Source organism: Oncorhynchus nerka, linkage group LG20 (genome assembly GCF_034236695.1).
Source record: "Oncorhynchus nerka isolate Pitt River linkage group LG20, Oner_Uvic_2.0, whole genome shotgun sequence".
NCBI lineage: Eukaryota > Metazoa > Chordata > Actinopteri > Salmoniformes > Salmonidae > Oncorhynchus > Oncorhynchus nerka.
In genome coordinates, this window is record NC_088415.1 from 53,865,475 (window position 1) to 53,881,575 (window position 16,101).

The 16,101-nt window shown below is 43.4% G+C and overlaps 1 protein-coding gene across 1 annotated transcript in view; it reads right to left on the bottom strand.

Moving 5' to 3' along the window:
- Window positions 1-10,596: 10,596 nt before the first annotated feature.
- Window positions 10,597-16,101, bottom strand: part of LOC115102770 (capping protein, Arp2/3 and myosin-I linker protein 3-like) — a 52,268-nt gene continuing 46,763 nt past the window's right edge. The window contains 7 exon segments of the mRNA XM_029623049.2: window positions 10,597-12,427; window positions 12,750-12,869; window positions 13,163-13,246; window positions 13,474-13,711; window positions 13,807-13,934; window positions 14,361-14,799; window positions 15,877-16,057. Coding sequence (XP_029478909.2) covers window positions 12,378-12,427; window positions 12,750-12,869; window positions 13,163-13,246; window positions 13,474-13,711; window positions 13,807-13,934; window positions 14,361-14,799; window positions 15,877-16,057 — 1,240 coding nt within the window. The 3' untranslated portion in view covers window positions 10,597-12,377.

The following is a 16,101-nucleotide window of genomic DNA, read 5'->3' on the forward strand; positions in this document are numbered from 1 at the left end:
ATGGACTAATGAAACCATGGCCTGAATGTGTCACAACTTCTGCCGAAGTCGGTTCCTCTCCTTGTTCGGGCGGTGTTCAGTGGTCGACGTCAGTGTTCTTCTAGCCATCGCCGATCCATTTTTCATGTTCCATTTGTTTTGTCTTGTTTTCACACTCACCTGGTTTCAATTCCCTAATTACATGTTGTATATGTTCCCTCTGTTTCCCCCATGTCCTTGTCGGGAATTGTTAATTGTAAGTTCTTGTGCTATGTGTTCCTGGTGCGATACGGGTTTTGTACCCATGTGTTTGTTGTTTTATATGCCGTTAGTTTTATATATTAAACTGCTCCTGCTATTCACCAAGTTCTGCTCTCCTGCGTTTGACTTCCCTGCCAGTTACCTTACAGAATGCCTCACATCTGGAGAAAACCTGGCATCATCCCCACGGTGAAGCATCATTCTCTTGGGATGTTTTTCAGCGACAGGGACTGGAAGACTAGTCAGGATTGAGGGAAAGATGAATGTAGCAAAGTAGAGAGATCCTTGATGAAAACCTGCTCCAGAGCGCATAGCACCTCAGATTGGGACGAGGTTCACCTTCCAAAGGAGTGGCATTGGGACATGTCTCTGAATGTTCTTGAGTGGCCCAGCCAGAGCCTGGACTTGAACCCCAATTAATAACATCTCTGGAGCAACCTGAAGATATCTGTATAGCTATGCTCCCCATCCAACCTGACATAGCTTGAGGGGATCTACAGAGAAGAATGGGAGAAACTCCCCAAATACAGGTGTGCCAAGCTTGTAGCATCATACCCAAGACACAAGGCTGTAATCGCTACCAAGTAAAGGGTTAGAAGTGTTTATTTTTAATACATTTGAAAAAAATGTCAACCTGTTTTTGCTTTGTCATGGGGTATTGTGTAGTGTCGTGAAAATGAATGTACACTAAGAGAGATTTGGATAATTATTCAAACAATCTTTAACATCGATTAATTATTGCAATAATGAAGCTGGTCGACCGCACACTCTGAAGTGTGTGTTGCAGAGCTTAACCTTCCAGAGGAATCCTGGTTTTTACATAGCTGACACTAAAAAAGCTTAGTCATGGCTGTTTCCACCCCTCCCTTGCAGATCGGGGGGCATCATAAGCCATCTTTGGGTTCATCTAGTGCAGGGCTGCCCAACCCTCTTCCTGGAGATCTACCGTCCAGTGGGTTTTCAGTCCAACCCTCATTTAACACACCTGTTTCTACTCATTTGCTGCTCAACCAGACCTTAACTAACTGAATCAGAACCGCTAAATTAGGGTTGGACTGAACCTACAAGGCAGTAGATCTCCAGGAAGAGGGTTGGGAAGCCCTGATCTAGATCTATCTGCACCTGGTGTTTTAACCCCCAACCTGGCCCAGATGCCAGGTTGATTAGGAACAATGAGGGTTTGTTCTAATCCTCCTGGCTCTCTTGGTTACACCCATCACATCTTGTCTATGAAATGCAGGCTTTAGGTTTTAGCACCAAGTCAACTGTCAGCTCAAGCCCCAGGTGCCCAACTCAGTCCCACAGGCACGAGTACTCCGCTTTGATGCATAAACAGTATTAAACAATCACAGTAGATTGAGATTTTGGGGGGGGGATCCATTTTAGAAGGCAATACCGTAATAATGTGGAAAACTTCAAGGGGTTTCAGTACTTACCAAATGCACTGTACGTTAATTGTGTTTGTATGATAATGTACCTTTAAGTAAAACATGTTCAATTAAAGGTGATATCAAGACCACTATTAATCACTACCTGAAATTGAATTTTATTCAGGACTTTTACTTAATTTCCTTATCTCTCTAACAAAGACTGATGTCATGGGATGAGAAATAAAAGTACAGTTCTGTAACTCCAAGGCCATGTCACCAACAGCCATTAGATACGGGCAGTCACGGAGTCTAGATTGTCAGCGTTGATGGGAAAGGGTGCTGCACTGTTGCGATTACATCCTTGACTCAGAATAAGAATCTCATTTCAATGTAAATTGTTGCAGTGCATGTTATGTTCGGCAGGGTAGTCTAGTGGTTAGACCATTGGACTAGTAACTGGAACGTTGCAAGTTCAAATCCCCCCCGCTACAAGTATTGGTCGGTCCTTTTAAACCGGGTCATGTTGGCTATGAGCCATCACAGGTGTTTTGTAGTGAGAGAGTTACTCCTGACTGCAACATGTATGTCTACCTGGATCATGTTCTTCAGGGCACAGTAGTATTAAAACCAATATAGTAAAAAAAATCAAATGAATGCTACTGGTTTTTCTATTTTTTTTCTTCACACAGCATGAATTTGAACACAGGGTAGGGTTACAATCAGTCTTCTGCATAAAGCTCGCCACGATTACCTTCAGCTTCAGGTGATCCGACTCATCCTCCTGAAGGGCTTCCCTGTATAACTATTGAGTCGGTCATCCATACATTTCTGGGGGAAAAAAGGTCAAAAGTAATATTCATGGTCCTGGAGTGGCGCAGTGGTTAAGGTCGCTGTACTGCAGCGCCAGCTGTGCCACCAGTGACTCTGGGTTCGCTCCCAGGCTCTGTCGTAACTGGCCGCGACCGAGCGTCGTCCGGGTTAGGGAGGGTTTGGCCGGTAGGAATATCCTTGTCTCATCGTGCACCAGCGACTCCTGTGGCGGGCTGGGCGCAGTGCGTGCTAACCAAGGTTGCCAGGTGCACGCTGTTTTCTCCGACACATTGGTGCGGCTGGTTTCCGGGTTGGATGCAGTGCGGCTTGGTTGGGTTGTGTATCGGCGGACGCATGACTTTCAACCTTCGTCTCTCTGGAGCCCGTACGGGAGTTGTAGTGATGAGACAAGATAGTAGCTACTAACAATTGGATACCATGAAATTGGGGAGTAAAAGGGGTCAAATAAAAAAACTAAAAGTAATATTCAGGATCAGTAGTGAAACAAGACACTGTATGAAGGAATGAGGCCTTGGATTCATGTCAGGGATGAGGATGTTTGCATTTTGTGGCACAGAATTCATATTTGACGATATAGCATGCTACAGACAGATCCCCATACAGGACTGACTTCTACGGTGGACAGGTGTTCGAAAGCCGTGGTGAACACGCTGGCTAGGTTCAACAGTCCGCTGTGCCTCTGGTTTCTTGCAGCACAGTCTGGTACCTGTTAAGAAAACGTAGAAATGACTGGGAAAACGTGCATTTCCATGTTAGTCTTTCCCTGTAAAATGACTATGCGCAACGGATAAATAAAAATAAAAAAGATTGACGTATCCTAAGGTCACCTTCTCCACTAGCGTCCTGTGGTTCTTCACATTCTCCATCTCAGCAGCCCACTTATGTTCCTTATACGGTCCATCTCCTACACACCATGGAGAAAGGAAGGAGAGAAACCTACTCACCTTTCTGCAAAACATTTGCTACACCATTAAACATGATGACACAACGACAGCCCTAGGCCACACGTTTGTTTTCTACATTTGGTGGCAGTGGTGGGATCCAATGGCTGCAGGGCAGCAATGTCGTCAGAATAAAGGTCCTTATTCTACACACCCGTGGATGAAGACGATATCCAAGCGTAAAAGTAAACATTTGTGATGATAACATGCCTGCATGTTGTGTTCAAGCTGCTTGTCCACCTTATGAATGTGGGATCAGTTGTTTCGAAGTCTGTTGCCTTTTCGGAAATATTTGAATCAACCTGAAAGAGAACGAGACCATATTAGAACCTCGAAGCAAAACATGCGTGTTCCATCTTAAACCAAAAGAATGTATAGACTGGTCTCACACCTGTTCCACAGACTGTTCCGGAACAGTGTCAGTGTCAGCCGACTACACTCTTCTTCCAGGTCAGTGATCATTTTCTACAGTGGATTCTGTCAAAGAAATAAAACAGCTTCTGGTCCTACGCAGTGCCCAAAAGATATGTCAAAAAGTGAGCAAAATAATCACACTTGAATCTGTGTTCTGTATTGGACCATAGTCGATGGCTTGTATTCTGTCGTGGTCCTTCTGTCGTGGTCCTTCTGTCGTGGTCCTTCTGTCGTGGTCCTGATCTCAAAGTCAGTTATGAGCTTCAGTTTGTAGGCCAGCTTGTTGTACGCGGTTAGCGTCGCTTCAGCCTAAACAAGATGGGAGAATATTAAATCATACCTATTACGTATTTTGTATAAGCATTGGGCAACACCAGGGTAATTTTCATTAGGCACCAAATGGCAGAAAAACAGACTGAAAGGAAAGAGAAAAAAGTAGTGAATTTCCTGTTGCAAAACTTTCAGTAGCATGTCCTAATGAATGCACCCAAGTTAAGTAGCCCCTCTAACATTCTCTTCACTTACCGTCTCTTTGACCTTGGCCAGAGCAATCTCTTTCCACATGTATTGCTGAGCTAGCTCCAGGCTCTTGGTCTGATGCAACTCCCTTTTCTCAGTTAACCCACTCAATGTATGCAGGGGTAAACTTCTGGGTGGAGAGGATGTGCTGGAGCCTCGATTGCTCCTGTTCCAGGGTGTCCTGAAACAGACGGCAACTGTTCAGCATTTAAAGAATAGCAATTGCCAATAGTCTTCCAACACCCAGTGACAGGACCAGGGCTCGTATTTAAAAAATATTTAAGGCAAAACTGATCCTATGTCAGCACTGCTGAGCCAGGATTGAACATGTTACAAGGAACAAGATTTCACCAGGGGATTTCACAGGGGTGTAAAGTACTTAAGTGCAAATACTTTAAAGTAAAACTAAAGTAGTTATTTTTGGGAAACGATTTATATTTGACAACATACTTCATTAAATTCCCCAAAATAAAAAGTTAAAAGGGCAAGACTGTACAGCTTCCCTGTGAGAAACCAAATTGAATCTGTCTAACATGAGCTCAAACCACTAGGCCTACTTTATATATGCACTTGGCCCCCAAGGACCATACAATTACAACTGATAAACTGGTTCTACAATGTAAAAGGCAATTCTCACATCCATTTTGCTCCATCTCTTAAATCAGACGTAATTATTTTTTAATGACATTTCATCACTGCGTATACATGACAACAATTCTCTTATTGAACATTCTGACGCCCAAGCGTTCTATGTGCACGGAGGCGTGCGCTCCTATTACCCACAAAACAATTAACCTCTGTCAGAGTCCTAACAGAAAATATGACCAAAGGAAACCATACATTGAATTACATAAACGGAAATTCTACCTCGTGAGTCTTGCAAACATTGATGTGCACTACAAACATTGCGTCCACTCTGAGCAGGGTAAGTAATGGTTGGCTAAATGAAAACGTATCATAAACGTATCATAAACGTATCACACCTGAGGCTATAAATGTATGGGATGGAATGATGAAACGCTAGCAATTATTTCAGTATTAAATGTCATATAGATTGAAGACATAGGACCTGTGCATTTGAACATGTGAAAGCAGACATTTCAACAAGAATAAAAAGCCCTCCACTGGCAGGAGTTGAGAGTCTTCCCACAACAGGCTAATAATTCATTATAACAATACCAAATGTAGTTTCATAGGTAAATCAAACACTTAAAGTAATTGTTACACACCAAAAGACCAGTACTCCTATGCTGGTAATTGTTGCCCCACAGCTAATCTGTTACAACTGTCTCTGGTTGAGTGTAGAGTCATCCACGTGTGGCAAACTACAAAACCTGGCCAGATAATGTCAAGTCAGTCTCAAGTCAAATACGGAAAGTTGTTTAAACTGGCCAGAGAAAATAAAGGGCAGTCGCATGGCATTCAAATGTAAATATATGTTCAACCTCATTGGTTTACTCAGTCATTACTACTGCTAGGTGATTGACATTTGACACTATTTGCAGGTGGAATTGTGATATGTATCTAGTGGGCTGTCTAATACCTACCTTCACAGTATCAATGAGCCAGGTCAGAGTCCCTAAAACCTGTGGCCAGGTATGTGGAGCTCCCACAGCGAACATGGGACTTTTAGAGAGTGCAAATGGATACCTGCCTGCAGAGAGTTTTAGTTGTCAGTAGACATGAACCTGCTACGAGGCGAACATGTAGAAATTTCAGTTGATGTTTGAATCACATGGTTTTCTAAAATGATTGATTTACCCCAAGTCTTTGAGAATCCTGGGGACCTCCTCCACTTCGGAGGTTGGCATCTGGAAGATGGGCTCAATGAGGCAGTAGAGGAACTCAAAGATCCTCAGGAACGCCTTGGTGGAGGGACCCTTGAGAGACTTCACTGACACCATAACAGGAAGCCACTTCTCTATCAGGAACTATAGGAGAACAAGGGGGAAACCACTGTCAGCAAGACAAAGGACCTGATCGTGGACTATAGACTATAGACGGGACTGAGGTGGTGCAGGTCGAGAGTTTCAAGTTCCTTGGTGTCCACATCACTAACAAACTATCATGGTCCAAACGCACACCAAGACAGTTGTGAAGAGGGCACGACAACAACCCCCCCCCCCCCTCCCCCAGGACACTGAAAAGACTTGGCATGGGTCCCCATAAACACTTGTTTATGTTTTATATTATTTTCCAATTCGGTGTCCTTCTGCACCCTTTTGCAATGAGGGCGTGTACCTAACCAGATTCGTGCAACCGACACCACGCAGTGGAGAGCTTCCGAGGTCGAGGTCAACAAGGATCTGGAGGTCAGGGCCAAGGCTCAGGCTACATACTCAACGTGAGGGATAACTTACTGTATAAGGTCCCCAAACGGTCTAAAAACCAAGAGTAAATCATACCTCCTACTGATATCTCCGATTTGATTTGGAGATGTGCGGTTGTCTGTTTTGCCCCCTTGCTAGGATTAATGAGGTCATCATCAGTGAACCTTAGAATATCACCAACCACAGGACCGGACCACCCAATGGGAGTTTGTAATTCAGTGGAGTGCCACTCAAGATCTGGAGGAACATCTCCCATTTGAGGCTGAGGAGGCGGACAGGTGAGTGTCATGGCATCATGTTTCATGGTCCTGCAGCATCACCAGAACAGCTCTGGTACTTTGATACTTCCTGCTACTTCCTGGTACTTTCCGATAGGCTACATTCCTCTGGAGAATCATCTCTGTTATGAAATTGTCATTTCCCAACGCAGCTGGAGAGAAGTTCTTATTTGATGTGGGTGTTTAACAATACAAATATGACATATTCTGTGTTTTTGTTTTTGTTTTACCCTGATCCTCTCTTTCATGTCAGGCATTTATCAATCAGAGATGAGCTTGGGTTCTGGTGTACGCAGAAACGGGTTGTAGATTATTTTATGATCAAGGATGATCTATGTTGGAGTGTAAACAGATAAACCTGTGGACATGAGTACATACTAGTACTACTTATTCCAATATTTATCAAAATCATATTCATCATGATACTGATTGACTTTTCAGATAGTGCCCATCATTAAGAAGAAAAGTTCAAATGGCCCAAACCTAAATCATGGTTTTACAATCCCGTTGTTTTGAATAAGACGGATACATTTGACAATAACAAGATACAGTATCTCCTGTGTCAGTCACAGCCAAAGGTGGTTTGCCACGAGACGAAGATGACAGTGGAAGTTCTCTATCACTGGAATTCATGAGGACCAACTCCGCCTCGACGACCCCAGCAACTCTGCCCGCAACCCGGCAACGCATCTCTAACAGCACCCATGTCATCGGAGTCACCCCCCCCCCCAAATGCCTGTGGCACTCAGACAGAGGTGAGTTTTAACTGAACTGGAAGCAGCAAATAGCCGATTAGCAGCATGAATGAATTTCTGCTTTGCAGAGAGGGTTATTGAATGAACAATTATCTTATGGTTGCAGTCCAAGATGAAATTGCATTGAATCACATTCATTAGATCCTTTGATTTTCCATCCGCAAGGGTGGGCAGCGTCTAGTGTAAAATATTATATGGGGATGATGGCTATATGGATATCTCTTTGGGTGAGACTTATTCACTCCTGGGTGTTTGTCTGTGTTATTAATATTGAACCTGGTCGAATGAAATATTCGCCCCCCAAAGGACAAAGCCTGACTGATTTTGAATGGGTTCCCTTAGAGAAAGGGTCAATAACGTAGGGTTTTGGTGAGGAGTGGGCCAGTGGTTCCTGCTGTCCTGTGTTACACCGACACACAACCCTCACACATTCACAAACACTACATACGCACACGCATTAAACACACACACGCATACGGACACAACACAAACACACATGCATACGCACACTCACACACACTTTTACACTCATCATTTACTGCTGCTCCTCTGTTCTTCATTTGACTCTTATTGTAATCTTTCCGAAAACCTCGTCACTTTACCCTGGCTTCATGTACATATTTACCTCAAGTACCTCGTACCTCTGCACATTGCTCTTGTACTGTCACTCCCTGTATATAGCTCCATTCTTGTGTCATTTATTTTTATTCATTTTGTGTTAGTTACTATTTTACATGTTATTTTTACTTTTAAACTCTGCATCATTGGAAAAGGTTTGTGAGCAAAGCACTTCACTGAAAAGTCTACACCGGTTGAACTCGGGATACGCCATAAATCCAGTTTGATTTAACTACGGGGACCTAATTTCCAAGAACGAAATCCACACCTTCGACAACCCCAACGACATCATCACCGGGCGGAGAGATCCATTTCTACAGCCAGTACGCCGAAACATGGCGATGTGACCCTGGGCTTCAACGCACACAGGGACAATGTCACAGTCATGGGGAAAGGCTTCGGCATGTTCACTAACCAGTTTGAGTTCCACCAGACGAGTGTGTTTCCCCTGACTACCGGCCAGACTTGGCGGTGAAGTAAATCATATACAGTGGGGCAAAAAAGTATTTAGTCAGCCACCAATTGTGCAAGTTCTCCCACTTAAAAAGATGAGAGAGGCCTGTCATTTTCATCATAGGTAAATGGGGACAGACTGCTGGATGATTCTGGGTGATACCCCCTCAGTTCAGTGACCTTTGAGCTCTCTGGCTGTAGGTGTACATCAGCTGTTCAGTAATCCTGTGTGAGGCTGGGAACCTCAACACCCGGTGTGCCCAGGGCTGCGTCAACTCAACCTCCCCCAGTCTGCTGGTCACCACCACCGCAAGAGAGAAGCCCTTATGCAAACTGCCAGGGTCCCAGGGTCCTTTGTGCCTGAGACTTCCGAAAGCTTAGGTAACTGAGGGTAACTACAGCTCAGGACAAGCTAGAAGTCAAATGTTCTACTTTGAATGGTTGAAGTTACAACAGTTCTTATCTGCAAGTCTAGTCCTAACAGGCATTAGCATCTCAGCCTCCATCTCAGTCTGGATGGAAAGGTGTTTTTGTGTTTCGCAAAGAGTTTTGGTGAAAAGGGTGTTGACTTGTTTTCTTGTCCATCCATTGACCAACATGAGCATGGTGTTCATGGCTGGGTGTCTCCTAACAGCCGTTGCCAAAGCAACTAGGGGTCAAATACCAGTTAGATGACAGCCATCCTCTCACATGTAGCCTGCAATATTTAAAGAAGAATGAGGGGAAACATGCTGTCTATCATTTGGCACAGCGGTCTCTAACTTTTACAAGGATTATGTCTTCTTGGGATCAATGAAGTATTCATCCATGAACATACTTAGTGGACACTCCCACTAACATGTTGTAAGAGTTAAGTGTTCGTTTCTCATCATCATCTACAGCTGCAGGATCTTCATTTGATCACCTTGAAATATAAAAACGTATATGTGTACCTGAGGTTGTGAAAGGCTTCTGAAGTTTGTCATTTCCACTTAGAAATCTCAGACTTGGTTATCCCGTACAAAAAAAGGTACAGATCTTTGTATATTTAAAGATGGAATCCGCAGTAGGGGGAAACAGCGACACTGTCTGCCCCCACAGGCGTTGTTATGGTTTTGTTCTGTAGACAAACTACAGGTGCATCATGGTTTAAAAAGAAATAAATGCATTTCATATGCTGATTCTCTATCGCGCTTGCAATGATCACAAACGGACGTGGCAGGTTCACCATTCAGGATTCCAGATTTAAACTAGCTTATCCCCCCATATTGACTAATTAATGTGATTAGCAAAGCTCCTGAATGTGCACTGTCCTCTGCTATAGAGGTGTGCTCTTTCACTCTAGCAAACTCAGGCGTGAAAGAGGAGCTTTTGGCGTCAGAGGACAAGTGCTTTCTGGTCTTTTAAATCCAAATTGTGTGTGTGTGTGTGTGTGTGTGTGTGCGTGTGTATTTTTTGACTTTATTCATGACATGATTAATGAATGTGGACTTTTAACACAGCCAATTTAATATTTGCCTAATTCATTGATTAATTTATTCTTGGCCCGTCTGTCAGTTGAAATCCCTTTTAAGCCTACTTCAAACAAATGGACGCTACCAATTCTATGATATACATTTTTTTTTACAGACATTGCTCAGGCATAGTCTGTGCCTCTAACTTGTGTTTCATCCAAGTCTGTTTCATCACTCAGCTCTAAGTATTTAGCGCCCTCTGCTGCCCCCTTCATAGTACTGCTCCAAAATCCATTGATGTCATTTTCATAGAGGGTTAAATCCTAATCTTGCACAACAAACATATGAGTTCTTGAAGCAGATGTCATGTTAGGGTTGTTTTCACCTGAGATAGTGCATCATCAGTTTGGTTCCTTTAGTTAAGACAATTTTATTGATTGATTCGTTATATTAGCATTTTTTAAGAAAATATACTAATTTCAGTCCTGTAAAATATGAATAAAACAGACTAAAACTGCCATTGTTCTATTGACCAACTACTAGATTACTGTAATAATGATAAACAATACACGTCATTACCATCTTCTCAATAGGAAAAACATCCTTACAACACACTCACATTCATCTTAACCTTATTGTAAAATAAAAGCATGAATGTTACCCGTTACCATGTAATGACTTGGTAATAACAATGGTTAGTGCAGAGTTTGTTCACTTATGTTCAATAATTACATAATACTAGTTTCGAATACATTACCGACTCATTCTTACAGAAACAGGGTCACAGATTGTCAATAAAAGAGAGACGAGGGAGAATCAGAAGTATGATCAAAGATTTTTGTACAACAAGAAGTGCAAGAAATAACAGCGGCATGAGAATACCAGAGGGCCCTCAGAGACCTCTCCGTGTGTGTGTGTGTGTGTGTGTATAAGAGCGTTGGCTAAATAACTCAAATATAAAGGTACAAATGTGTGTGTGTGTGTGTGTGTGTATAAGAGCGTTGGCTAAATAACTCAAATATAAAGGTACAAATGTGTGTGTGTGTGTGTGTGTATAAGAGCGTTGGCTAAATAACTCAAATATAAAGGTACAAATGTGTGTGTGTGTGTGTGTGTGTGTGTGTGTGTGTGTGTGTGTGTGTGTGTGGATAAGAGCGTTGGCTAAATAACTCAAATATAAAGGTACAAATGTGTGTGTGTGTGTGTGTGTGTGGATAAGAGCGTTGGCTAAATAACTCAAATATAAAGGTACAAATGTGTGTGTGTGTGTGTGTGTGTGTGTGTGTATAAGAGCGTTGGCTAAATAACTCAAATATAAAGGTACAAATGTGTGTGTGTGTGTGTGTGTGTGTGTGTGTGTGGATAAGAGCGTTGGCTAAATAACTCAAATATAAAGGTACAAATGTGTGTGTGTGTGTGTGTGTGTGTATAAGAGCGTTGGCTAAATAACTCAAATATAAAGGTACAAATGTGTGTGTGTGTGTGTGTGGATAAGAGCGTTGGCTAAATAACTCAAATATAAAGGTACAAATGTGTGTGTGTGTGTGTGTGTGTATAAGAGCGTTGGCTAAATAACTCAAATATAAAGGTACAAATGTGTGTGTGTGTGTGTGTGTGTGTGTGTATAAGAGCGTTGGCTAAATAACTCAAATATAAAGGTACAAATGTGTGTGTGTGTGTGTGTGTGTGTGTGTGTGTGTGTGTGTGTGTGTGTGTGTGTGTGGATAAGAGCGTTGGCTAAATAACTCAAATATAAAGGTACAAATGTGTGTGTGTGTGTGTGTGTGTGTGTGTGTGTGTGTGTGTGTGTGTGTGTGTGGATAAGAGCGTTGGCTAAATAACTCAAATATAAAGGTAAAAATGTGTGTGTGTGTGTGTGTGTATAAGAGCGTTGGCTAAATAACTCAAATATAAAGGTAAAAATGTGTGTGTGTGTGTGTGTGTGTGTGTGTGTGTGTGTGTGTGCGCCCTCTGCAAAGGAATGAAGGCGAGTGCAACTAAGTATGAGGGAGGAAAAAAGCAGAGTGTACATGCATGTTTCGTAAAAATGAAGGAAATGAATACTGTATACGAGGATAACCACAGTTGGGTCTATGGTGATCAAGTTCATCATTTCCCTTCTCTCTCCATCTCTTCACTCTCCTCTCCCTCCAGTTGTCCAGAATGTTGTCTTCACCTCCGGTCTGTTGTTGTTGTTATGACGACGTCATACCATTGTCGTTGGCGGGCTCTGGACTATCAGGACCTAGACAGAGAGAGATTTGAAAGTCAAGAGTCCTTGTTCGGCCTCGTCTTATCTCCCATTAAGTATTAGAAAGGTGACTCTCCCTCATCTCCCCAAACAATGCCTAGGCCGCAGTCAACAGGATTTGAATGGCCCAGCACGGCCCAGTGTTTTTTTCTGATCATGTGACACATTGGGTCGACTGTCAATGCCATGTCAATTCCCTCTTTCACCACTGAGTCATGAAAAGGAGGCTTACAGTATAGTAGCTTATGAACATTCCCATGCTTGCACATACTCATACAGTATGACACAGAGAGGGGTCCAGAGAGCAGATACATACAGACAGTCCTGGGGAAGTCCAGAGATCTGTTTCTGTTCTCTGGGAGTCTGGGTCTTTTCACAGGGGGTTTGCGATCTGAGGACCCCGTCTCCAGATCGTTGGGGCTATTCCGTTCCATGCCTGAATGGAAATGATATGAGACATACACACAGGGCCACACAGACAGTGACTGGTGACAGGGGGTAGTTGCAGTAATGTAAGAGTCATGATAAGCAGAGATCTATTGGATAGTCCCTAGCAGAGGGATGGACAGAGGAATGGTCAGCGTACCTAACAGGCACAATGAGTCAGCATTCAATGACTGAATAGATAGTGTAAAACAAGCGTATGCATGCAGGGATCTGCAGAGACAAACATGCATGGACAGACATACAGCACACATTCACACATGCAGTGAACCCACACACGCTCACCCTCACACATACCCATGTCACATGAGTCTGCCTTCCTGTTGCGATGCGGCTTCAGCGGACAACCATTTCTTCCTCCCTCCTCATCTGATTAAATAGTCAACATTTCAACCTGCCGCCATCATCGTCATCGTCATCATCATCAACATCAATAATACAATATTCATAGCCATGGATCATTTTTGGGGCCGCATGCACATTTTTATTGACATTTGAGTCATTCAGCAGACGTTCTTTTCCAGAGCGTTATCAATTATCACTACAACGATTTCTTAATAAAAACCCCCTTCAGTGAAATTCCATCATAGTGGTACCTTGACAACCAGCATGATCAGGAGAGTCAAACACAGGCTTGGTAGAAGCAGGAGGCACGGGAGGAAGGCTTTTCTTCTCATTAGTCCCTTCGTCTTGACTGACAGGAGCTTGAGACAAATCAAAAGAGGGCTTGGCAGAGGCAGGCGGAACAGGAGGTGTGGTTTTCTTCTCATTGGTGGTTTCCTCAGGCGGAGTGACAGGAGGCAGTGTCTTTGGAGAGGTCTTATCTCTACCAGGCTGTGGAGATAGATTGTACGCATTGTTAAGTCATTGAGACACAAACAACAAACAGCGACACAGGAAACAAGGAGACACAGACAGACGAAACAGACCTTTTCAGGAATGGGGGGCCGCTGCCCCTCTGCCCCTCTTGCTTTCTGCACACCCTCACGCCTCTTTTCATTATTCTCCTCTTCTACCCTGTCTCCCTCTGTCCATCCTATACCATCAGTTGATTTCTCTACAAAGACAAAAAAAAGTGTGACACAAAAGTGATATTGTAATTCGGTAACGACTCTACATCCACGTTCTAGCACATGCGGTAGCCGGAGCCAAACGCGGCCAACCGGCTCAAATCGGTCTTATGTCGGAAAATATGAAATTGTGTTTTTTACATTGGATAAAAGTAGAGTCTCAGAGCTATTTAATACACCTCTAGTTAATACACCTCAGGTTAATACACCTCTAGTTAATACACCTCTAGTTAATACACCTCTAGTTAATACACCTCTAGTTAATACACCTCAGGTTAATACACCTCAGGTTAATACACCTCAGGTTAATACACCTCTAGTTAATACACCTCTAGTTAATACACCTCAGGTTAATACACCTCTAGTTAATACACCTCTAGTTAATACACCTCTAGTTATTTATGTTGCAGTACCGGAGCTTCCCTGCAGGTGTCTCTGTTTAATGCTGGCCAGGCTGGGCTTGCTGCTTTGAGAAGGGGGTTCTGGTTTCTGTCCACAGGGGGCACCCTCCTTCCTGTCCTCCATGGACTCTGTCCCCTCTGTCTCCTTTGTCCGTCTCTCCACCTCCGTCTGTGTGTCTGTCTGAGTGCTGGGTATCGGCAGGTCCTGACAGACTGGCTCTGTCTGTCTGTCAGTCTGTCTGTCAGTCTGTCTGTCAGCCTGTTTGTCTGTCAGAGAAGCGGAGGACATTGCATGTCCATTGGCACGGGACTCTGTCTGGGTGTCTGATGCAATCGGCGTGTCCTTCTGTCTGTCTGTGTCTCTGCCCACTGGTCTGATCTCAAAGCTACTGTCTGAGTCCTCGTCTTCTGCTCCGATACAATTGTATACCATCCCGACCAGATCTGAAGGCTGGAAGGTGGGAGAGAGACAGAGTGAAGGGAGTAGATTGTACGGCTTACATTGTGTCATATATGCCATTTTTACTATTTCATTTTAATTTTACATGGTGGGTCACCATTGACACCAGGGTCTCATTTACAAAGGAGCCCTGCGAATATGAACGTACACAATTTGATACAAAGAATGTAAGATAATAATATAAATACAAGATGAATCAAAACAAACACAACTCTCACATATCACCTCGCTTAAACTCAATCTAAACTGTCCAATGGAGACCAGCAAGTCTAATTTCAAGGTTTGAAGGCTATTCCATGAGCTGGGTGTATAAAAACTAAAAGCATCCTCGTGGACATTCTACACGAAGTCAATCTTAAATGAATCACTGTTCATTAACAGTTAACAGGAGAGGTTTCAACAAACTGGATGCCATAGTACACATCTGTCAGGAGCTCTACTGAGGCAGTCCCATTAGTTCTCTTAAATACTGCTGGCAAGTTATATTTACAAGATTTAGCTTATTCATCCTATATAATTAATTCATCATTAACGTTTGCTTCATTCATGTGACCGACCAATACCGCTTCATAACATGTGACAGACCGATACCTCAGGAGGCTTCTTCTCTCCAAGCTGAGGCCTTAAAACGGAGATATATCCTTTTGTTCTCAAAACAAGGTTCTGGGCGTACTGCCAAATTGCAGATACTGATAGTGAGGATTCGTTCAATCAGTCACTTACATGAACACGGCAATTGGTTATTAGAAAAGCACAAACCTAAAATGTGCCATCGCAGCATTTTTCCCTAGGTCAGTGGAGACCTGCGGGACCTCCAGAACCAGCCAGTCCAGAGAGTGGGTCTGAAAATGGCTGGATCTCTAATTAATACGTGAGCTGAGGTAGTAGGGGGGTCTCTGAAGAACCGCTATTACATTCTATGTAATAGATTACATCGAATGTAAAAGCATGCATGCTGTACTGTGATGCATTTTGTAATGAGTGGGATAGACAAGGAGATGACTAGTCAGGTAAAACTCCTGGCCATATTCATGAACTAGTGACAGACCTACAGTGGTACGTTCCTACCTGTCTCTGTGTGAGGCAGTGGGGGCTAGGCCTGCCCACCCTCATCCCAGGCAGTGGTGTGCCCTGGATGGACCTAGGGGACGGCATCATCCTCCCATTGGCTCCCACCTCAATGATGGCCTCTCCCTTCCCACGATCCTTAGGGTGCTGAATCATAGAGTACACGTTCTCTGAGCCACTACTGAGAGAGAGAGAGAGAGAGAGACCGAGAACGAGACAGAGATG